The following is a 23,497-nucleotide window of genomic DNA, read 5'->3' on the forward strand; positions in this document are numbered from 1 at the left end:
ATTAGTTATGGAAATGGTATGATTTTGATATGAAAAATGGATGTGAAAAATTGGGATAATGACTTGTATGAGTGAATGAGTTTGGTATGTGATTTTGGTATGTTTTGGTTTGGATGATAAGGATGATATTGGTTAATGATTATATGATATGAAGGATGTATGTTTTGTGATTGAAATTGGTTGAAATTATGGTGCAATTGTGCTTTGATTTTGGATTTGTAGGAATGACCATTACAGGTGGAAAAATTTGGCTTTGCAAATAGTCTATTTTTGTCCACACGGGCAGAGACATGGGTGTGTGTCTCAGCCGTGTGTGACACACGGTTATGTTACACAATCGTGTGTCCCCTGTGGTAGTCTTACAATTTAAAGTCAGTCTCAAGCATGGCCTAGACACACGAACGTGTCTGGTGGCCATGTGAGGCAGACAACCTTGACACATGTGCTTGTTTGGCCATTTCGACTGGTACACGGGCTAGACACACTGGCATGTGGTTAGTCGTGTGACCCAAGTCAGTTTCGACCACAGCCAAGGCACACGGGTATGTCTCCGGCCATGTAGTACAAGTTTGTATGTATGCCCTGTTTAGCCACGGCTTAGACACACGGGCGTGTTTAATGCTGTGTGAGGTACACGGCCTGATCACACAGACGTGTGACCTCTGTAACTTTGAAAATTTGTTAAGTTTCTAAGAAATTTTGTATGTGCTCGGTTTAGTCCCGGCCCTTTCCTAAAGCATGTTTAAGGTCTCTATGACCTAAGAAAGGGACTTTGAAATGATGTTTGACTATGATGCTATAATGTGTGGATAATATTTGTGAATTGATTATTAAATATTCCGATATGTCTGGTAATGCCTCATAACCCTAGTCTAGCAACGGATACGGGTTAGGGGTGTTACATTTAACCTTTCTCAATCAATCAATAATAAACACTTATTTTTATCTCCATAAAATAAACTTAAATACATATAAATAGACATTTACCAAAACATAATCATCACTAGCCATTCCAATGGCTAGATTACAATAATCATTTACATTCACATGCCAATATGATCAATATAACCTATACATGTCATTGTAACCATAATTGCTTTACCATATTGTATCGACGTGGGCCGATGGATAGTATGAGTGATCTCCGCCAAACTTTCAATCCAACGAGCTTTTGATTTACTATAAAATAGGTAAATAAAACTAAGTAACCATAAAATGCTTATTAAGTTCGTATAACATGGTACTTAACTTACCATTCATTCTATTTTAAGGTAACTATGTAAGACAAATTCATTCAATTTGACCTCAAGCCCTACACATTTCCTCATTGCCCATGCTAGTCATATATTCATAATAACATCAAAACATGTATGGGCTCAACAATAATCAAGTTTCCAAGCACATATGCTTTCCATAACATGTATTCATTTACATTACTATATCTCAAGTATATTTTCATATAACACATCTCGAATTTAGATTGTTTCATATCAAAACTTTACAGATTTTACTCAAAATGTCAATGTAACATGAATAGTAGTACACTCAAAGTGTACAAGTCTATAATCAAGGATGAACATATTCATCAAAAGAATCCCATGTACAAATATCATCATCTCATGTTTTCATATACCAATTGTCATGTAGCATCATTTTCATGGATTTCAGACAACTACGTGTAATAATTCATTTCTTATTCACGTCCTTGCATGCCAAGATTTTTACCCGTTGAATTTGTTCGGAACATCGATGGATACACATGTAGTACACCCACGGTGTACAAATTAGAATCTGTCAATTCATGTCCCGTGATACCTATAAGGTACTGTTTCTGAGAATACACTCTCGACCACACATATATACCACAGGATTACCAGTCTAGGCTCAATCCTTTTTATGATATATGCTTTAAGGAGCTTGATCTGGATTACCTGTCTGAGCTAAATCCAATCCATAACATATGCTCTAGAGGAATTATATCAGGATTACTTGTCCAGGCTAAATCCTTTCTATCAGGAGATCAATAGGATTACTCGTCCGAGCTAAATCCCATCAGCAACAAATGCAGGACCTCATTCATTTCAAGAAATCACATATCCATTGAATTTTCTATTTATTCAAACGAAATATAGCATCTTTCAAGCATTATCAAGCATGTGGTCAATCTCATTTATTTATGCATTTATGCAATTCAAATGTTCACATTCAACTCAAGCATAAAATTAACATTTTTATCATTCATCATTTGTCGGGCATTATAATTGATCGAGCACTTTCATTTTTCGGGCTTTAACGAGTATGTGATCATTTCACACATTTATAACATTTATACAATTCACTAACACAACATTTAATTCAAGCATAAAAACCTATACAATTTAGTTACACGAACTTACCTCGACAATGTTCATGTACATAAAGTCTACTAATCCAACATTTTTCTCTTTCCTTGTTCTAGCTCCGAATTGGGTCTATCCGGATCTATACGAGTAAATTTAACATCAATTACAATAGTTCACATTCAAGTGGACTTAATTTTCATCGTAGGTAAAAGTACCATTTTGGCCCAAACTTTTCCATAAATTCTCATTTCATCCCTAGGCTCGGAAAATAAATTTGTGCAATTTACTCCTATTCCAAGCCTAACCAAAATCCCATTACAAATGTAACACCCCAAACCCGGTCTAGACGTTATGACCGGATCCGACGTGCCACATCAAAAACGTTAAAAACATTTTTCCATTCTAAGTTCAGAAAATCGTACTTGATGTTCAAAGGATTAATTCATTAAGGGTTAAAGTGAATGGAAGCTGTGCACCAGGTAGGAAACTGGAAAAGAGGAGGTGAGTCCATTGAACTGCTTAAGTACCAAGCTCTTTCGGATCCAATCCTAGACATGCACACCGCCATTGCCACACTCTAACATCACGTATATTTTTAGGTTACCATTGTAATTATGTCTATTTTAGAATAAAACATATTAAAATTTGGAAAACGTTATCATAGCAAAAGCCTTGTTTGTAATCGTGTTACTTTGAAATCAGTTTATGTTTTTGGAAAACGAACCCTAGATCTAGCCTATTTTGATAGTTAATATAATTTAAGATCATCATGATAAGTTATAAATAAAAACCCAAAAAAATAATAATAAGCGGCCTTATTACATAACAAAACCCAAATCATCAAAGTAAAGAAAATTGAAGTCCAAATCACCAGAAGAAATCCATATTGCAGAACGAGTGGCCACTCCGAATCCCTCGTGGCTCCAACCCCACTATGGTTGGGGATTACCTACATGGATGAAAATAGGGGATGAGTTTGGGGAAACTCAGTGTGTAAAATTAACCCAACCATAGCCCATATCAGTTCAAATCACAGAAACAGAACAAATTGGCCTTAGCCCAAAACATAATACAGAATTAAGCCCATAGGCCCATAACAGATCAGATCAGATATTTCATGTACATGCAAAACCCAACACATAACCAACCACATACACCCCCTTACCAACCTTTCACCATGTGGGGAGACTACTCGACCCACCCAACCGCTACACGCCACAGAATTATGCAGCATGGCTGCCAGAACAAATAATGTGACAGAGTCACCAGATACAGATAATCGTGGCAGAACCACTAGAACAAATATATGTGGTAGAGCCACCAGATCAGATAATTGTGGCATAGCCACCAGGACGCTTCCTTCATAATATAACCCATGTCCCCATGCAACAAATATTCATTCATGGCATACATCATACAGATTTAAATCAACATGCTTTTCAGACAAAATTAACCCTAGGGGCATATTGGTCATTTACACCTAGGGGTATCATGGTAATTTTCCATACATAAGGGTATTGTAGTAATTTAGCTACTTTTAGGGTTTTCATGCATATCCTATCCATTTACGTACTATTAGAATACTTACCGCGCATACTTACCAAATTGAGCCCGTTGAAACATGAACCCGATTTTTGGCCCATTAAGCCCAAGTTATCAAAATGCACGAAATCGCACGTACTGCAGTTTATTACCTTCAGAATACCAATCATACAAACCCAACTATCTTACGAGCATTCGCACACTCGCAAATTCCCAAAATACAAACTTTCCGGCATTTTGGCTTTTCGGCTTTTGCCGATCTAGTCTATGAGAGGGTGTCAGTTACACACCTATTTTATGACGATTCGCTGACGAGATCCACGCACGAACTGCCTACAATTATAATACTACCACGTTAATCTTACTACCGAAATGAACTACATATTAACTTCTTACCATATTCGGCCAACAACACCTTAGGCCTTAGCGTTCCTACCTTTGCCGAAAATAGCGTCTCGATCCAGATCCGTTCGCTCCACTTGTCCAAGCCCTTGATCAACAGCCTCTTAATCACACTATTACCAAAATAATACTATTATCACAACCCCTTAGGGCTACAAGTCCAAAAAATGACAACCTCCCTAACCTTTTAGGAATTCCGGCTTTTCTTAAAATATGAAAGATAGACTAAGTTGGAAAGACTTACCACAGATTCTTTCAGTCAACATTCCCCTTAGTTCCTACTTGATTCTGATGCAGTTCTAAGCTCTCAAATGATAACAAAAGTCGAGCCTTCAGTGAACTCAGTATTCGGCTATGTCCCTAGGATAGTGTGGGAGTTTCGGCTTTTTGCAAAAGTGTAGAGAAAGATAAAATATGAGGGTTTTTACTTGTGGTATTGTCGACAGAAACCTGGGGTTTAGAGGTTGAGAGAATCGGCCAAAGATGATGAGAAAAATAAGAGATTTGGCTAGGGAAAAATCGGTACAAAAGGAGTCAAGTTTTCGGGATTTCGGGATTTGAGGCAATCGGCTATATTCTTAAAAATAATGGAAGGAAGGTGGTATAGAGTAGGGTGGCTGAAGGATTCGGCTAGGGGGAAAAGAAGAAGAAAAGAATAAGTGGATGGAGAGAAGAGAAAAAGAAAAGAAGAGGAGAATAGTCAGGAAATGGCACCACTTACCACTAATGCCGAATTTATACTGGAACTAACCCTAGCCGAAATTTGCCCCCCTTAAGCATCCCTTGGCCGGCCAAGTCTTGCTCTTCAAGAGTCCACCATTCGGCCAACACAGTTTACCCTAATTAGCTCCTAAATCCTCTCCCTGATCAGCTCCTAAATCCTCTCCCTTATCAGCTCCTAAATCTTCTCTAGACAGACTTTCACTTCAATTCCATTACTTACCTTTTCTGTACATAAAAATTAACATCATTAATTTGCTTACCTTGTGACTCGAACCTTAGCCCTCCTTGGTCATCCACACGCCACCTCTAAAGCCCCTAAGTGGCGTCACATTCCATCTTACCACAGGATTCCTTGTGTCCTCTTTTACCCAGTTAATACTTAAAAGCCCAGTTAACCAGAACCCTTTTTTCCCTATGGATTAAAATCACCTAAAATTACTAGATTTTAACCTAAGCTTGGGCCTTCTAGAGGCCCCCTATCATAATTAAACCTTCATCAAGCAGAAAGAACACAAAATTTTAAATTTTACCAATCATTCACAGAATTCCCGAAAATCGGGACGTTACAATTCTACCCTCCTTAAAGAAATTTCGTCTTCGAAATTTACCTGGTCCAAACAGATGAGGGTATTGCTGCTGCATCGCCTCTTTTGGCTCCCAAGTAGCTTCCTCTCTACCATGATTACGCCAAAGCACCTTCACTAAGGGGACAGATTTCCTTCTCAGAACCTTAACATCTCGATCCAATATTTGCACCGTCTCTTCCTCGAATGTCAAATCAGTTTGAACGTCAATTTCTGTGACTCGCACGAAATGAGCAGGATCAAAACGATAACGCCTTAACATGGAGACGTGAAAAACATCGTGAATCCTGTCTAGTTCTAGAGGCAATTCCAACTGATAAGCCACTGGCCCTACTCGCTTCAAAACCCGATAAGGCCCAATGAACCGCGGACTCAACTTGCCTTTCTTACCAAACCTCAATATCTTCTTCCAAGGAGAAACCTTTAAAAAGACCATATCCCCTACTGAGTACTCAATCTCCTTACGCTTCAAATCTGCATACGATTTTTTCTTATCAGATGCTTCTTTCAAACGGTCCCTAATTATTCTGACCTTAGCCTCAGTATCAGCCACCAATTCTGGTCCAAGAACTTGTCGCTCGCCTAGCTTCGTCCAACAACTAGGTGTACGACACCTTCGACCATACAGTGCTTCATACGGTGCCATTCGAATACTCGCCTGATAACTGTTATTGTACTCAAATTTTGCCAACGGTAAGTAGTCCTCCCAACTACCTCGAAAGTCAATCATGCATCCCCTTAACATGTCCTCCAGAATCTAAATGACCCTTTCCTACTGACCATCAGTTTGGGGATGGAAAGCCGTACTGAAGTTCAACTGCATCCCCAATGCCTCATGCAACTTTTTCCAAAACCGAGATGTGAATCTGGGATCCCGGTCAGAGATAATCGAAATTGGGACTTCATGAAGTCGCACAATCCCCGCCACATACAGTTTGGCTAACTTTTGAAGTGAAAAGTCGGTACGTACTGGTATGAAATGGGCCGATTTGGTCAACCTATCCACAATCACCCATACCGAGTCTTTCTTCGATGGTGTCAACAGCAACCCACTCACAAAGTCCATGGTTACCCTCTCCCACTTCCAAAGTGGTATCTTCACCGGCTGTAACAGTCCAGAAGGTAATTGATGCTCAGCTTTCACTTGTTGGCATGTCAGACATTTTTCTACAAACTCCATTACTTCTCGCTTAAGTCCAGGCCACCAGTACAATTCTCGCTAGTCGTGATACAACTTATTCCCTCCAGGATGCATGGCTCATAGTCCCCCATGAGCTTCCTTCAATATTGTCTGCCTTAGATCAAAGTCCTTTGGAACACAAATTCTTCCTCGGAAACACAGAACTCTATCACCATTTAAACTGAACTCAGAAGTTTCCCCTTCCTTAAGTTGTTGAAAACGAGCGACCAAAGACTCATCTTTCAACTGGTTTTCCTTAATCTGGTCCACCCAGGTTGGCCTTACTTGCAATTCAGCCAACAAACTTCCATCATCATACAAACTCAAACGAGCAAACATTGCTCTCAGATCAGATACGGTTCTACAACTCAAAGCATCGGCTACCACATTAGCCTTTCCTGGGTGATACTCGATTGAACAGTCATAATCCTTAAGCAACTCAATCCATCTCCTTTGCCTAAGGTTCAGCTCTTTCTGAGTCAACAAATACTTAAGACTCTTATGATCTGTGTATATAATACACCTTTCTCCGTACAAGTAATGTCTCCAAATCTTAAGTGCAAAGACTACTGCTACTAATTCAAAATCATGAGTAGGATAGTTCCCCTCGTGAGGCTTAAGCTGTCGTGACGCATATGCAACCACCTTACCCTCCTGCATTAACACGCAGCCCAAACCTACATGTGATGCGTCGCTGTACACAGTAAAATCCTTCCCAGACTCCAGCTGAATTAACACAGGTGCTTCAGTCAAAACTTTCTTCAACTTTTCAAAAGCTTCCTGCTGGGTCTCAGTCCATACAAATGGTACCCCTTTCCTTATGAGTTTAGTCAGAGGTGCAGCCAACACCGAAAAACCTTCCACAAACCTTCTGTAGTATCTTGCCAATCCTAGGAAACTCCATATCTCCGATACTGACCTAGGCGGCTTCCACTCCAAAACTGCTTCAATTTTTCGAGGATCCACCTTAATCCCCTCAGCAGAGACCACATGTCCTAAGAAAGTTACCTCCCTTAACCAGAATTCACACTTGCTGAACTTTGCATAAAGTTCATTCTCCCTTAACACTTGTAGCACTATACGGAGATGCTCATCATGCTTTGCTTCCGTTTTAGAATATACCAAAATATCGTCAATAAAGACGACTACGAATTGATCCAGAAATGGTTGAAACACCCGATTCATCAGATCCATAAATGTCGCAGGAGCGTTCGTCAGCCCAAGTGGCATAACCAGAAAATCGTAATAACCATACCGAGTCCTAAATGCCGTCTTATGGATATCTGTCTCCTTGACCGTTAACTGATGATATCCAGATCGAAGGTCGATCTTAGAAAATACAGAAGCCCCTCTAAGCTGGTCAAACAGCTCGTCAATCTTTGGCAGTGGATACTTATTCTTAATTGTCAGTTTGTTCAATTGGCGATAATCAATGCACATCCACATTGTACCATCCTTCTTCTTCACGAATAACACCGGTGCTCCCCATGGAGACACGCTTGGCCTAATAAAGCCCCTATCCAACAACTCTTGAATTTGTGCCTTTAGCACCACTAACTCCTTTAGTGCCATCCTATACGGTGCGATAGACACTGGCACCGTTCCAGGCAACAAGTCGATTCCAAACTCCACTTCTCAGTTTGGAGGTAATCCCGGAAGCTCCTCCGGAAAAACATCTTGAAACTCCTTTACGGTCCTAACCTATCCACTGTCAATCCCTTCTCTTCCGACTGGCTTACAAATGCCAAATAGGCCTCACAACCTTTTCGAATCCACTTTTCGGCCCTCAATGCCGACACCACATTAGACAAATAATCCCTTCGCCCACCTATCATCATAACCTCCTCACCCTCCGTGGTCCTTAACACCATTCGTTTTGCAGCACAATCCAAAGTCGCCCTATGCTTAACAAGCCAGTCCATTCCCCAAAATGAGGTCAAACTCTCCGAACGGTAACTCCATCAGATCTCCAGGAAAAACCTTGCCTTGAGTTTCTAAGGGTATATTCCTATACAGTTTGTTTACCCTAACCGAGTGACCCAAAGGACTTAACACAGATACCCCACTCACAATATTCTCAAAGTGCATACCCAACGACCCATATATGGCACATGAAACATAGGAATGAGTAGATCCAATATCCACTAAAGCAGTATATGGCATGCCAGAAACCAAGAACGTACTTTTTATGATGTCAGGTGCGTCGCCCTCCTCTCGACGACGAGCTACATACACCAAAGCTGGCTATCAAGCTTCAGCATTTCCGACACCCCTACCAGGTGCCCCTCGACCTTGGCCATTTCTGTTTCCACCCTTACCTTGTCCACGTCCTCTCGGTGGTTGTGGTCCACCTCTCATGGGTTGAACAACCCTCTGTACAGCAACCTGAGCCTGATCAGCTCTCTGTGGGCAATCCTTAACTCTATGCTCCAGAGATCCGCATCAGAAACAAGCATCGGAACGTTTCTTACACTCGCCCAAATGTACCTTACCATAGTCTCTACAGATTGGTGGTCTAACCATATTCATCGACACTGCTCGCACTGGTTCCTCTACTCTTGCTCTCTTAGTATTCTTATTAGCACCACCCGAGGGTCTTGAATCCCTCCAAAAACGGTTTTGATCCTTCTCCTGATTCTACTTTTCAGCCTGCTTAACCTCCTCTGCTATCTTTGCCTTCTCCACCAAGACCGCAAAGTCTCGCTTCCTCTGCGGAGCAATCAACACCCTCAGGTCATCCCTAAGACCATCCTCGAAGCGCACACTTCGCTCATATTCCGTAGCAACTATGCCCACGGCATACCGGCTCAACCTCAGAAACTCAGCCTCGTACTCGGCAACTGTCTTACCTCCTTGTACTAGATTCAAAATTTTCTTCCTGCGAGCGTCCACATAACTTGCCCCAACATACTTGCCTTTAAAGGTCGTCTTAAATAGTTCCCAAGTTACCCTTTCAGCTGGGGTTCCTTCTCTCACGGTGAGCCACCACTGGTAAGCCTCGTCCCGTAGCAACGATACGGCTCCCTTCAGTTTCTGCTCCACAGAGCAATCCAAGTCATCCATAATTCATTCTGTGGCCTCCAACCAATATTCTGCCACATTCAGGGAGATACCAGACACACCCCTAAAAATCTCCGCTCCGTTGGCCCGGAGTCATTCCGAAATGGACCCCCAAACTCCGTTGCCTGTACTTGCCCCGAAAACCCTTTCCAGAACATGAAGCATTGCCTGCGATAGGGCGTCATCCCCGACACTACGATCATGTGACTCTACTTCCGTTGCCGATGGTACCGGTGCATCTGCCGTCGGCATATGTCCTGAAGATGAAGATATCGCTCGAGCCCTTCCTCGGCCACGTCCACGGCCTCTTCCACGAGTGGATCTTGTACTCATATCGTATTATCTGTTTACGAATTTTATGCATTAACCCGGTATTCCAGTGATTATTACAGATGTTTTATGAATCAGACAGTATTTCAGAGATTGTTCTCGCAGAATCAAAGTCTAACTACAGTTTCAGTCTCTTATCAAATTTTCCTAGGGTTTTAGTATCATCCTATCTAGAGCATCCTAGCAGAGTTTCAGTACAGATAAATAATCCAGAAAAATATTCAGAGAAATTTGGAATGATACTTACAGGCTTGGGCCGGAGATTCGGAATGCCATCTTCAAAAGTCCAGATTTTAAAAACTGATTTTTTTTTTGAAAATCTTCGTTTTTGTAAACCCATTCCACAGCTGAGTTGTTGCAACTTCGCTCTAATACCACTAAATGTAACACCCCAAACCCGGCCTAGACGTTATGACCGGATCCGACTTGCCACATCAAAAACATTAAAAATATTTTTCCATTCTAAGTTCAGAAAATCGTACTTGATGTTCAAAGGATTAATTCATTAAGGGTTAAAGTGAATGGAAGCTGTGCACCAGGTAGGAAACCAGAAAAGAGGAGGTGAGTCCATCGAACTGCTTAAGTACCAAGCTCTTTCGGATCCAATCCTAGACATGCACACCGCCATTGCCACACTCTAACATCGCGTATATTTTTAGGTTACCATTGTAATTATGTCTATTTTATAATAAAACATATTAAAATTTGGAAAATGTTATCATAGCAGAAGCCTTGTTTGTAATCGTGTTACTTTGAAATCAGTTTATGTTTTTGGAAAACGAACCCTAGATCTAGCCCATTTTGATAGTTAATATAATTTAAGATCATCATGATAAGTTATAAATCAAAACCCAAAAAAATAATCATAAGCGGCCTTATTACATAACAAAACCCAAATCATCAAAGTAAAGAAAATTGAAATCCAAATCACCAGAAGAAATCCATATTGCAGAATGAGTGGCCACTCCGAATCCCTCGCGGCTCCAAGCCCACTATGGTTGGGGATTACCTACATGGATGAAAATAGGGGATGAGTTTGGGGAAACTCAGTGTGTAAAATTAACCCAACCATAGCCCATATCAGTTCAAACCACAGAAACAGAATAAATTGGCCTGAGCCCAAAACATAATACAGAATTAAGCCCATAGGCCCATAACAAATTAGATCAGATATTTCATGTACATGCAAAACCCAACACATAACCAACCACATACACCCCCTTACCAACCTTTCACCATGTGGGGAGACTACTCGACCCACCCAACCGCTACACGCCACAGAATTATGCAGCATGGCTGCCAGAACAAATAATGTGATAGAGTCACCAGATACAGATAATCGTGGCAGAACCACTAGAACAGATATATGTGGTAGAGCCACCAGATCAGATAATTGTGGCATAGCCACCAGGACGCTTCCTTCATAATATAACCCATGTCCCCATGCAACAAATATTCATGCATGGCATACATCATACAGATTTAAATCAACATGCTTTTCAGACAAAATTAACCCTAGGGGCATATTGGTCATTTACACCTAGGGGTATCATGGTAATTTTCCATACATAAGGGTATTGTAGTAATTTAGCTACTTTTAGGTTACGTTTGGTTGGAATTATTACAATACCCTATTCAATACATAAGGGCTGTAATTGAATAGAGCTGTAATGGAATAAAGTTGTAATAAGTAATTCAACTGTTTGGTTGAATGGAATGGAATAGAACTGTAATAGTATTCTTGTGTTTGGTTGAATGGAATGATGTTGTAATAGCATAAGGAAAAAAACTAAAATGACCAAAATACCCTTAGCAGAATTTTTTTTTAAATAGATGATTATTGTTATTGTTATTAAATTTTAATAAGATTATTATTGAAAATAATTTCATAAAAATAATAAATAGTTTAACCATATTTTAACATAATTATTATTAAATATAATTTAATAAAAAAATATAATTTAATAACATTCTTAATATAATTATTATTATATGAATTAAAAAATCAAAATATATAATACTATAAAAATATATATAATCTACTTTATTATTTTTAAACTGCAATACATATTTAATGTGTTAAAATATCATTACTGAAACAAATAATTTAATTATTCTATAATAAAAAAGTAATTAAATATTAGAAGTAATAAATAACTCATTGCTAAAAAAGTAATAAATAACTTGAAAATTATATTTCACATTCAAGCATAATATTCATATATTAACAAAAAGTTACATGATTTCATTAGTATATATGTCATAATCCATATGTTTTAAAATTTTACAACACCAAAAAGTTACATCATTGTAATGACATTCTATCATGTCATTATACCATCCAAATATTACAAACACAAAAAGTTATCAAAATATCAACACAACCATGATTTTTAATGGTCAGCAAGAAATCTTCTGACCCATTCCAATCGCACAGCAGAAGGTAAACTAAAAAAAATGAGCATTTGCGTTGGATGATCTGGAATTTTGCTCAATGCTCGATAGCGTTCATCCTCAGTTAAACCTTCCACTTCACATAATGTTGGATATAATTTCAGAGCACTTTCTTGAATGGTCATTTCTGACTTTTGTTGAATTACCACTTCGGATGCAATACTCTTACTGATTTCAAGGCCAACGGTCCGTATATTTTTCGCCAATAAAGCGGCAGCGTCATTAAATGAAGTAGAAAAATCACTTGCGTCAGAAATCTTTTTTTTCTTCTTTGAAAATGTAGAATCACCTTGGTTTCTAGCTAGTTGCGGTTCTAGTTGAGGTTGTGTAGCTGAAAGATCCATGTCATCTAAAGAAACATCAGCTTCGGATCCATGGAAATCGTTTCTTTCTTCATGAGAATTTGTAGCAGCTACATCTTCAACATTTATTTCTTCAATAATATCAGCAGCTGTTTGAGCATCTTTTCCAGTGGCTCGATCTTTTGCGTAAATGGCAGTAAGTTGGTCATAATAAGGGAAACTCCGATGTCTGAATTGAGTTGCTTCTTTATGACTCTATAAAAATTAGAAATTCATATTAGATATAAGTTTTGTTAAAATAAGATAATAAAGACTTGAAATAATTCTTACACTTATATATGAGTTCCAAACCGCATCTTCAGCAACAACAAGCTGCCTATGCTCATCCCAACCAAAGCCGCTATTGTTTTTTCCACTAAACATGTCATAAACGATTGACCAATCCCTTTTCAATGTCCTAATCCTCGATTCAAGATTAGGTTTAGCCTTCAACATGGCATTGGGTAAAACGTTTTCCATCATTTTTTCTAACTCATTTAAATAGCCGGCTTTGAATCCCGTATCCACATTAAAGGTTCCAGCATTATGCAAGTCGACCATACAAGCAACCAACGCAGCATCTTCTTCTGGAACCCATTTCCTTTTGGTTCCTCGAGAACTCTGGGAAGAAACACTTGATTGGGAAAAACCTGACATAACTATCTTAAGAAAAAACGCAAATAAAAATTAAGTTCAATATTATGCATCAAAAGGTCAACACTTTATAAAATTATAACACATGATGAATCAAAAGAAAATAAATTATCATTCAACAAGTCTAGTACAATACAAAAAAAAATACAATTCAAACACCACCAAAGTTTCATAAACTAGATATATGAAATAACATAAACAACTTAAACGTTTACTATTTTTACCCTAAACCTAACTAATTTCTAGATGCTTGCCATTCATCGAACATTTGGTTGGCTAGTTCCATCCTCCAAGTAGCCCATGCATCCGACGGATGAATATTTATAATATTCGGTTCATCGTCATCTATCACATTACTAGGTAATCCTTCTCCCAACTCTTCTTCAATAGGATCAAGACTCATATAGGTTCGAATAAAATTATAGAGCAAACAACATGCAATAATAATTCTATTGTGCACCCTTACAGGATAGAATGATGGACTCCTAAGTATTCCCCATCTAAGTTTTAATAGCCCAAAACATCTTTCAATAACATTACGCGCTGAAGCATGTTTCATATTGAAAAATTCTTCCGGAGTACTTGGCTGGTAACCCTGACGCCACTCATTCAAATGATATCTTTGTCCTCTAAAAGGCGCAAGAAATCCCTCACAATTTGTGTATCCAGCATCAACTAGATAATAACAACCTATAAAAAGAAACTATTTGTCATGGTTAATTTCCCAAAAAAGTATGATCTTAGAAATTAATTCAATTTCTTTTAATTTTTGCATTTTACCATGAGGAACTTTTAGTCCATGTCTCCTACTTATGGCATCTCGAAGAACTCGTCCATCAGCAACAGAACCTTCCCAACCAGGAAGAACATAAACAAATTGCATATCAGGTGTACAAACACCTAACATATTTGTTGCTATGTCACCTTTTCGTGTTCGATATCTAGGTTTATCAACTGTTGGAACCCTAATCTTGATGTGGGTTCCATCTAAAGCACCTAAGCAATTCTACATCACATGTATAAAATCTCGAGTTAGAATACTATATTTAATTCCAAATGTACTAAATTATATACGAGCTATATATAGAACTCACTTCAATACCTTAAACCATTTCCACCTTGGGTCTGTAGAATTAGCTGTAATTGGCTCTGCCTTTTTAAATAACACATCTTGTAAACGTATGACAGCATTTAAAACATTGTGAAATGATCTGCTAACGGTTTCCCCGGACCTATTAAAGTGATGCTTGATAACTCGATTTTTAAGGTGATGAGAAATAATATGTAAAAACATTGCCACTTGCTCATCAACAAGCATGTTCCTTGACGACTTCAATTCCCCTAAAGTTTGTAACATCTCACATAGTTTAAAAAGGTAGTTCTATTCATCCTAACTTGTTCAATACACGTCTCGTCACTAGCATATACAAGTCTTTTCACATAATCTCATTTTGCATAAAAATCTAAAATATAGGATCTAATCCTTGGTCTATAAGTATGCAGGCTATGAATGGCACCCAGTGCAACAAAGAACCAATTCGCAACTGTACACATTTGCAACCATATTGTAATAGCAAGACCAATTCTTTTACGCCTCTCATTTTGTACTATTAAAGGTAGACGAGCCATTACTGCAAGATATTAAAGTGTTACATATCTTCAAATCATAGTAAACGGGTCACATTTCTCCAATACTAATTTCAATAACAGTAAAACAAAATCAAAGAATTTAATTGCCAAAGAACTTACAGTGATTCAGTGAATACAAGATGCTCAACTCTGGGTGAGGCAGCAATCAAACAAGCCAAATAAGAAGAGGAAGCAATAACAAACTGTCAAAGAAAAAATGAGCAATACATATTAATAAATAGGATAAGTCTGTTTAAAAATATATTTGCTTATGTATAAGTAAATAATTTATCAAGCATTTACTAGTGTATAATAATAATATCATTTTCAAAGTTTTAAAGTTTGTTGCAATTGAAATTCGATCTTATTTTCAAAGAATTTCATGTTTATTTATATAAATACAATTATCCAAATAAATGTTTATTTAAATCACTCAATACTTATACTCCTTCACTTTATAATTGTTAAATCACTTTTAACATTTTACATGTAGTCATTGAAACGTTATAAATATTTTACATGTAGTCATTTGAGATTTATAAGCAATATTCTCTATGTATATTTATGGAATTGAAAATTTTATAATAATGATATAAGTAATAAGATAAAGTACATGAGTGTAAACTTTTGAATCATGAAATAAGATCATTATTTTTTAGATATTTTATAAATAATATTCCATAGCAAAGATATGAAATAATAAAGTACTAATAAATATATATATAACTGTTTCACATATATATATGTATAACTCAATTCACAATTTTTAATAAAAATACATTTTAATAAAATTATAATCTTTTGTTTTGTATTTTAATAAATTAACAAGTGTCTTAAAAAAGTATAACAAAATGTTAAAAAAAAGGATGCCTGACAATTTTTTAAAATTGTTTGTGGAATAAAAAAACATATTATTAGTATATCAAATACTACGTCATTATTTATTTGAGGAAAAAAGTATAATAAAAATACATGTAGGAATGTTAATTGAGGAAAAAAACAAAAGATTGATATGAAGGCATATATGCCAAAATAGTTCTTTCCCTTTCTTTTAAGGTGCAAATTGCAATTTGTTTTATATTTGCCCTTAGCCTTTACATCTATCTTTTATATTTGCCCTTGGCTTTTACATCTATCTCGTCATCTTGATGAAATATCTTAGGAATTCTCATTACTTACATCAATCCTCATAAATGGTAAAATAGATCTTTTATATAATGCCAAAGATCTTGCTTATCAATCTTCTTTCAAACTATCTTTGTTAGCAATATTATTTGATAGTTTATATTTAAAAAGTTGCATTATTCCTCCCAATAATTATGCAAATAATAGATTTATGCAAAACAATACCCAAAACAATACCCAATAATTATTGTACGAAACCTCTCTTGCCCAGCAGTATATGCAACTTGATCCTTTTTCTATCAAGCTCTATGGTCCTTATCTTGAAGTCAATTCTGCCAAAGAAAACACAACATTATTAAACCGTACTGTTCATTCTTAATATCTCAGAATTTATACAAATGATTACTTAAGGATTCAAAAAAGGTATCGAATGGATGTTATACCGATTTGCAACTCAATAGCAATATGAGAAGCATAAAACAATTCCTCAAGCTAACATGATGTTATACTGATCTACAACTCAATAGCACTTGGTACAAGGATTAAAAAGCATCGAAAAGTTCCCACCATGGATAGAAAGTTTTAAGCATGCAAATATTTTATTTTTAGTACAAGCAAGCAATTATTTTACGGGGACCAAACCATGTACCTCGTGCCAATCAGATTGAAACCGGCTAACCATGCAAATAGAACTTCCCGTAATATATGTGTGTAATATATTTTCCTTTCTGCTATTCTGGTCTTATTTTAATTATACTCTTTTATAGAAGTCAATAATATCCATATCCATCTCCATATGTCGCTCCCTTGCCCTCTTCTCTTAGCAATCTCGTTATTTAGGTGTTAGAATTTGGATCCTTGAGTCTTTCTCTAATAGGTACAAAAACAAAATTTTTGTTTTCCCTTTGATGTAGTCCAGAGTATCCCTTCCGAACAAATGCATTAGAGAAATGACAAGGTACTGAAATACTTGGAACTGAAAGAGCTATTAGCACTCGTAGTTTTCTAAACGTTTTCGAATTGTATGCTACATGTCTCATCTAGTCATGTCACAAATGCATTTTAATTTTATATATAAACAAAAAAAGCAACATTTAAAGTGATGATGATTCTGAGAAAGTAACATATTTTATATAATTCTCGCCGGTAACAAAAGAAGCAATTCAATCAATATGACATTTATGTTCTCCACATAGACATACGATAGTTCAACTTCAATTACAAAAAGGCAAAGATTTGACATCCGATCCCATCCTATCCTAGCAATACTAGCACTAAGCAAATCCCCAAACCAAATTCTCCATCCATATATGCACTCATAAAAGAATCTTACATATATATATATATATATACACGCATCTTAAGCCATTTTTAAAACAAAACTTATGAGCACATTATCTGTTCTTAATCATTGAATTATGTTTGTGTTTTTTGACTACTAGGGCAGATCTTAATTTCAACTCAACAAATAAAAATGTTGGACACGAGTTTCTTCCAAAATAGGAAAAAAAATTAATATAAATAATTTTTGTAAATTACCATGTATCTAACATTTCACACCAAAAAGTTGCAGATATAAAATAATGATAGGCAGCAGAATACAAGCAATAACAATATAGTCGTAACAAGATTAGTTTTGGCGCACCAAAATGGGTCCCTAGAGAAGAACATGTACCCTCGACATAGTTTGTTCACCCGCAGCATCCAAAATGGGAAAATTTTTGTTTTCCCTTTGATGTAGTCCAGAGTATCCCTTCCGAACAAATGCATTACAGAAATGACAAGGTAATGAAATACTTGGAACTGAAAGAGCTATTAGCACTCGTAGTTTTCTCTGCTTATTTAGTTTATTCTATTAGGTGGTAGTTTAGGCCATATACTAGCCACTTTTCTCGTGTCCAAAAGTTCAATTTTCATTTAATTCTATAGTTCTTTCAAACTGCCCCATCTGTCAATTTCTATCTTCTGCCATCTGCAGAGAAAAATTGGAAACTACCTGATTCTTGTTTCTTGTTTTAGTATCTTTTATTACACTTCGTTTGATCTTTGAATCTGTCTATGTTCATTCCTGTTTTGTGCTACAATAGAGTTCTAGATTTCTCCCATCTTTGAGTAGAATTTTTCTCTTTCAAATGAAAGCTAAATTATTCATGGTTATCATTACATCTTAAATATTTTTATGGGCTGCTTACTTCTCTTTTTTAGGGGCTTACAATCATTGCATTCAATGATAGACATCTGAATGCCAAGACCTTACGGGAAGTTCTTAGTCTTGGTCCAACTTTTGTAGTGATGAAGTTTACGGAAAGAACGTATTTTATATATATAATTTTTAGTACAAGCAAGCTAGAAAGTTATGCTGCTCCCGGAAAAGTTCAGTTGAAGTTACCAATACCTATATGAGAAGTTAATTAACAGTGTTTAATGGCTCATGTCTCCTATGTAAAGACTAAAGTAATTGTGCACAACCAATTAAACAGATTCTCCCTCAGTACTAATATAGCAGCTTCTAATGGCTATAAAATGTAATGCCAGTCAGTTAACCAAGGCATGTCCTATAAGTCTTGAGCGCACATTCAGGGTGTAGGAAGACTTTTAGAAGTTGAATTTTCACCATTTTATCTCTTTTCCCCCCCAAGCATCAGTTATTAATCATTACAAAGGAGCATGTTAACAGAGCAAAATATCCTAAAAAAAACAACTCAGTAAAAGTTTGAACGAGCAAAAGAACGAATCCTCATTTCTATCTTTGTCCTTCCAAATCTAATAACATATAAAAGAATCATTCTTCTAGAAAACAATGGACACAAATAAAATAAACACATTATGTTTACTTTAAGAAGTGTATATAGATTACCTTTCTACCTTCACTCAGTTTCTGCCTAACTATTTGCCCCAATGTTGGCTGAAAAAAGGAAAAAGAGATGTAATTTACAAACAAACTAGATAATAGAGAATAGCTTGATTAAGCAAAGTGTATTCTTGGGGATCTGGGATAGTTAAAGAAAAGGGGGTCTTAATTAAGACAAAGTAAAATTACCTTGTCAGCAAACTTCTTCACTCGATTCAGCACCGATTTAACATCTGGGTGTTGGATCGTTAGCCCTTTCCTCTCACACCGAAGTCAAAATTTCAAGCTGCGTTTTTGTTGAGAGGAAATTGAAATTGTTGACCTTGATTTCAATCGGAGCTTGAGGATACTGAGAATCGATGGAATTACGTGAAAAAGAGGGAGAAGGGTGAAACGAAATGGGAATAAGACTGAAAAGAGGGAGAAGGGTGGAGGAGAAGGGTGGAACGAAATAGGAACCAGACTGAAAAGAGGGAAAATGGTGGAACGAAAGAAGGAGAACAGATGTGAGAAAGGTAAACTTGAACAATTTTCACGCTAAATAGGTATTCCCTTGGGGGAGTGCTGAATTCTAAACGGTGATTTAGCCTTGAACAAGGCTGTAATGAATATGGATGTAATAGCCTATTCAGCCAACCAAACAATGGAATAAGGTTGGGCCACTGAATAAGGCTGTAATGGTTTTATATTACAGCCAACCAAACACGCTGTTAGGGTTTTCATGCATATCCTATCCATTTACGTACTATCAGAATACTTACCGCGCATACTTACCAAATTGAGCCCGTTGGCCCATGAACCCGATTTTTGGCCCATTAAGCCCAAGTTATCAAAATGCACGAAATCGCACGTACTGCAGTTTATTACCTTCAGAATACCAAACATAAAAACCCAACTATCTTACGAGCATTCGCACACTCGCAAATTCCCAAAATACCAACTTTCTGGCATTTCGGTTTTTCGGCTTTTGCCGATCTAGTCTATGAGAGGGTGTCAGTTACACACCTGTTTTATGACGATTCGCTGACGAGAACCACGCACGAACTGCCTACAATTATAATACTACCACGTTAATCTTACTACCGAAACGAACTACATATTAACTTCTTACCATATTCAGCCAACAACACCTTAGGCCTTAGCGTTCCTACCTTTGCCGAAAATAGCGTCTCGATCCAGATCTGTTCGCTCCACTTGTCCAAGCCCTTGATCAACAGCCTCTTAATCACACTATTACCAAAATAATACTATTATCACAACCCCTTAGGGCTACAAGTCCAAAAAACGACAACCTCCCTAACCTTTTAGGGATTCCGAATTTTCTTAAAATATGAAAGATAGACTAAGTTGGAAAGACTTACCATCGATTCTTTCAGTCAACGTTCCCCCTTAGTTCCTACTTGATTCTGGTGCAGTTCTAAGCCCTCAAATGATAACAAAAGTCGAGCCTTCAGTGATCTCAGTATTCGGCTATGTGCCTAGGATAGTGTGGGAGTTTCGGCTTTTTGCAAAAGTGTAGAGAAAGATAAAATATGAGGGTTTTTACTTGTGGTATTGTCGACAGAAACCTGGGGTTTAGAGGTTCAGAGAATCGGCCAAAGATGATGAGAAAAATAAGAGATTTGGCTAGGGAAGAATTGGTACAAAAGGAGTCAAGTTTTTGGGATTTCGGGATTTGAGGCAATCAGCTATAGTCTTAAAAATAATGGAAGGAAGGTGGTATAGAGTAGTGTGGCTGAAGGATTCGGCTATGGCGAAAAGAAGAAGAAAAGAATAAGTGGATGGAGAGAAGAGAAAAAGAAAAGAAGAGGAGAATAGTCAGGAAACAACACCACTTACCACTAATGCCGAATTTATACTGGCACTAACCCTAGCCGAAATTTGCCCCCCGTAAGCATCCCTTGGCCGACCAACTCTTGCTCTTCAAGAGTCCACCATTCGGCCAACACAGTTCACCCTAATCAGCTCCTAAATCCTCTCCCTGATCAGCTCCTAAATCCTCTCCCTTATCAGCTCCTAAATCTTCTCCAGACAGACTTTCACTTCAGTTCCACTGCTTTCCTTTTTTGTACATAAAAATTAATATCATTAATTTGCTTACCTTGTGACTCGAACCTTAGCCCTCCTTGGTCATCCACACGCCACCTCTAAAGCCCCTAAGTGGCGTCACATGCCATCTTACCACAGGCTTCCTTGTGTCCTCTTTTACCTAGTTAATACTTAAAAGCCCAGTTAACCAGAACCCCTTTTTCCCTATGGATTAAAATCACCTAAAATTACTGGATTTTAACCTAAGCTTGGGCCTTCTAGAGGCCCCCTATCATAATTAAACCTTCATCAAGCAGACTGAACACAAAATTTTAAATTTTACCAATCATTCACAGAATTCCCGAAAATTGGGGCGTTACAACAAAATTTGCAACACATGTATTTATAAAAATTCATCATTTTTCATCAAATTTCACAACTTTACATTTTAGTTCTTAAATAATGTTTTCATCAAAAATCACTTTGTAAAAGTTGTTTATCTAACAACAACCTTTCATTTTGTACCATAAATTTCTAATTTTCAGCATATTCATCCATGACCAAATTTCATACCTTGATAACTTTTTAAATTAAACCCCAAAATAGATAATTAGACTATCTAGGTTTCAAAAATATAAAAATTACTAAAAACAGGCCAAGGAAACTTACCCAATTTGTCCATGAAAGTTTCTTCTCTCTCTCTTAGGGTTTCCATGTATTTTTGGGGAAGAATATGGTAAAATAAGATGATATTTCTTTTTATCATCTTTAATTAATTAAATATTTTCACTTTCCAATTTAGTCCTTGCCCTTTCTCTAAATTTACATGGATCAGTCACCAAAAATCTACATAATTTTTATTAATGGTCTATTTACCATATAAGGAACTCAAATTTTGAATTCCATAGCTATTTAATCCTTATAGCTATTAGAATTTAGATTTTGTATTTTATGCGATTTAGTCATTTCCCTAATTAAACACATAATCGATAAAATTTTCGTATAGAAATTTTCACATGATATTTCTAACATAATACGGATCATATAATAAAATAAAAATTAATTTATTTTCGGCTCAGATTTGTAGTCCTGAAACCATTATTCCGATTTCACCGAAATGGGGCTATTCCACAATAAGACTCTTAGGCGAATAGCGGATGTTCTGATTGAGAAAAGGTCAAACTCGGGTCTATGTGATAGCGGTTGTAGTTATTAATGGGTTTCTTAATAAAGATAACCATTTTTACCCGAAAGGAGCATCATCTTTACTCCATCGCAACAGTCGCTACTCGTTTGAGAGTGCTCTTGCGTCTAAGGTGGTGCTGGCCTTCGTGTAAAAAGGAAGGTTAAAGATACCGATTGCGTGAAAAAAGAGAAAAAACTACGCCGATTATAGTAGGAAGCCCAACACTTTTTCATTATGGTTATACCATCAAAGTTTTGTATGATATTTATAAGGAAACATCTTCAGGTATGTACAAAGTTTGAGCTCGTGTGTAACACTCTATACCCGACTCGATCACCGGGTTTGGGTTGCGAATGACACAAACAACTAGAATAACTTAACAAAATCTCTGGATTGGTTTATTAAAATATTGACTCTATCAAATTACAATATTTAGCTTCAGCTATAATCCATATCATCCAAGAAATAAATTCTTACAAGTTTACGACTTTATCAAATCAAGCAGTATTTACGATATATCCGACTTAATCCCTGAGGTGTGGCCTATAAGGTATCCCCTCTATATACATGAATGACTTTACGCCCATCCTTCAATCTGGCGGTGTCTGGCTTGATCTATTCACACGATTCCCTAATCAAAACATTTACCCTGCTAACAAGCAGAAAATTCATAAGTTCAAATGAACTTAGTGAGGCTCTATGAAATGGCCCAACAAAAATATTTCATGTTCTTCAAGAATAAAAAAAAAATATGGCAGAAACTTCAAACTCCCTATGTGTCCTCTCGCATTCCGTAGATTTACTGATATGGTGAACACCTTGCCCTTTTCTGATGCTCACCGTTGGTGCACTTATCCACTAATTTAGACATAGATGCATCCTTCAATGATAATGATTCCCTATGGTCTTAGCCTTATTCTGTCTCATCCCAGATCCTTTTTTACTCTTAGCTAGCTTAACCCTCACTGTAACACCCCGAACCCGAGACCGTCACCGGAGTCGAACACGAGGTGTTAACAGACTTTTAAAAATTTTCCAGACACTGCAAATCTGCGTAATAGTCGCT

At 37.0% G+C, this 23,497-nt stretch overlaps 1 protein-coding gene across 1 annotated transcript; it reads right to left on the reverse strand.

Annotated features, from left to right (window-relative positions):
- Positions 1-9,410: 9,410 nt before the first annotated feature.
- LOC107887424 (uncharacterized protein At2g29880-like) lies at positions 9,411-16,807 on the reverse strand. Its single transcript, XM_041094918.1, has 5 exons — positions 16,604-16,807; positions 15,362-15,444; positions 13,250-13,621; positions 12,764-13,174; positions 9,411-9,482 (listed from the first exon to the last, which is right to left on the reverse strand). The coding sequence occupies exons 3-5, from the start codon at positions 13,613-13,615 to the stop codon at positions 9,411-9,413; spliced, it is 849 nt and encodes a 282-aa protein (XP_040950852.1). The 5' UTR covers positions 13,616-13,621; positions 15,362-15,444; positions 16,604-16,807.
- Between the last annotated feature and the right edge of the window lie 6,690 nt (positions 16,808-23,497).

This window comes from Gossypium hirsutum, chromosome A03 (genome assembly GCF_007990345.1).
Source record: "Gossypium hirsutum isolate 1008001.06 chromosome A03, Gossypium_hirsutum_v2.1, whole genome shotgun sequence".
In the NCBI taxonomy this organism is placed as follows: domain Eukaryota; kingdom Viridiplantae; phylum Streptophyta; class Magnoliopsida; order Malvales; family Malvaceae; genus Gossypium; species Gossypium hirsutum.

Excerpts from the sequence above, each read along its gene's own strand:
- LOC107887424 (XM_041094918.1), bottom strand. The coding sequence starts at position 13,615 with ATGTCAGGTTTTTCCCAATCAAGTGTTTCTTCCCAGAGTTCTCGAGGA. Across the intron at positions 13,175-13,249 it reads TTTGGAACTCATATATAAGT|AGTCATAAAGAAGCAACTCA; the intron begins GTAAGAATTATT and ends TAATTTTTATAG. Across the intron at positions 9,483-12,763 it reads AGAGTATTGCATCCGAAGTG|AGGAAGCGAGACTTTGCGGT; the intron begins GTAATTCAACAA and ends ATTGCTCCGCAG.